Genomic DNA, 1,824 nt, shown 5'->3' with positions numbered 1-1,824 from the left:
GCCACAACGCCCGGCTATTTTTTGGTTGCAGCCGTCATTGTTGTTTGGCGGGTCCGGGCTGGGGATTCGAACCTACCACCTTAGGTGTACGTGGCTGGCGCCTTAGCCGGTTGAGCCACAGGCGCCGAGCCTCCCCAACAATTTTCAATAGGAAGTGTGTGTAGGGTATCAGGAAATCACGCTATGAAAGGCACTGTGATAGAAAAACACCAACAACTGCCTCGGCGCCCGTAGCACAGTGGTTACAGCGCCAGCCACATACACCGAGGGTACGGGTTCAAACCCAGCCAGGGCCAGCTAAAAGAACAATGACAACTCCCAACAAAAAACAACCACGTGTTGTGGAGGGTGCCTACAGTCCCAGCCGCTTGGGAGGCTGAGGCAGGAGAATCCCTTGAGCCTGGGAGTTTGAGGTTGCTGTGAGTTGTGACGCCACAGCACTCTACGGAGGGCGACATAGTGAGATTCTGTCTCAAAAAGAAAAAAAGATAAACACCAAAAACCTTTCCGGAAAAGCCCCAAGGCCCCGCCAAGCCCCCGGGCCGCACCTGCGCAGTAGAAACCGGCTGCGCGCGGAGGAAGTCAGAAGGCAGGAAGCCCCGCCCCCTTCCCGGCTTCCTGGTCTCCTCGGTTTTTCCCCTTTCGCTCTCTCTGAGCCAGCGGCTGCAGCCGGGCTCTGGTCTCCAGTTTTTGGTACGTTCCGCTGCGTTTACCGCTGCACCTGCACGGCCCCACCCCTTCCCCGTGCGGGCTCGCGCTCCTGTACCCTCCTGGTCTCCGACCCGCAGCATCCAGTCCTCTTCCCGGTCCGGCCCGCAAGCCGCGGTGCCAGCACCATGGTGGGTACCGTGACGTCACAAGGGGCGCCCTTGCAAAACGCGGGCGGTTCGGACTTTTGAGTCAGGTTGGGAATCCCGCCTTTGTCCCTCTGGATTGGTGTTAGGCCCGAGTTTTTTCCTCTCCGTCTTTAGCCCTGCTCTTTAAGATCTTCGATGTGGCCGGCGCCCTACCCACTGAGTTACGGGCGCCGCCACTTCTCAACATTTGAGAAGTGCCTGAAAGCAAATGTTTTTTGTTTTTTTCCCTTATGAGGAAAAAACCCAACAGTTCTTAGAGTGTTGGCGGGGACAGCATTAGGCGGAAAAGCTAGGCCCCAAGGAGCAGTTCCCTGCCATAAACCAGGCTTCGGGAGGGTGAGGGTGGGACACTTTCTGCAGTTTACTGAAAAGAGCAGCAGGGACCCCAGGAAAGGTGGTTGTTTGAGAGAGCAAGCCGCGGCGACCGAAGGGTGTAGGGCAGAGTCTATCTTGGCCTTTAAGTGAGGTGCTCAATGGAATGTGCAAGCCTTATTTGGGCAAGACTTTCACGCCTGTCTACCGAGTATTCTTTGAAGTTTTGAAAAACTGCTAGAGATGTAGTGGTGATCTGAATACCAGTGTTAGGTAATACTGGCAGGGGGCACTCCCTCCTATGTTCTTTCCCATATGATGGTTTTCCCCCTCTCGCCCAATAGCTCTTCTATTCCTTTTTCAAGTCCCTTGTGGGCAAGGATGTGGTCGTGGAACTCAAGAATGACCTAAGGTAGGTACCTATTCCAACAAGTCTGTGTGGGGTGAGGGTTCCCAGGGCCCTGGAACCTTTTAATTTGTCAAGTATTGGAGGGCTGGGCAAGATGGGAGAGTAGAGAAGAAAATAATGACTTGTGCCTTAAGTCTGCAGATTAGCTGGATAGTTGTACATATAGTTTAAAAAGTAAGTGTTAGGCTCGGCACCTATAGCTCAACCGGCTAAGGCGCCAGCCACGTACACCTAAGGTGGCGGGTT

General features: G+C 54.3%; 1 protein-coding gene across 1 annotated transcript in view; it reads left to right on the top strand.

Moving 5' to 3' along the window:
- The first annotated feature begins 645 nt into the window (after positions 1-645).
- The window catches only part of LSM2 (LSM2 homolog, U6 small nuclear RNA and mRNA degradation associated), an 8,070-nt gene continuing 6,891 nt past the window's right edge, over positions 646-1,824 (top strand). The window contains exons 1-2 of the mRNA XM_003789032.3: positions 646-839; positions 1,514-1,581. Coding sequence (XP_003789080.1) covers positions 837-839; positions 1,514-1,581 — 71 coding nt within the window. The 5' untranslated portion in view covers positions 646-836. The remainder of the gene's footprint in view (positions 840-1,513; positions 1,582-1,824) is intronic.

Source organism: Otolemur garnettii, unplaced genomic scaffold (assembly GCF_000181295.1).
Source record: "Otolemur garnettii isolate 467f Iridium unplaced genomic scaffold, OtoGar3 scaffold00031, whole genome shotgun sequence".
In the NCBI taxonomy this organism is placed as follows: Eukaryota; Metazoa; Chordata; class Mammalia; order Primates; family Galagidae; genus Otolemur; species Otolemur garnettii.
Note: the sequence above shows the minus strand (reverse complement) of the source record. Positions and strands in the feature narration are given on the sequence as shown.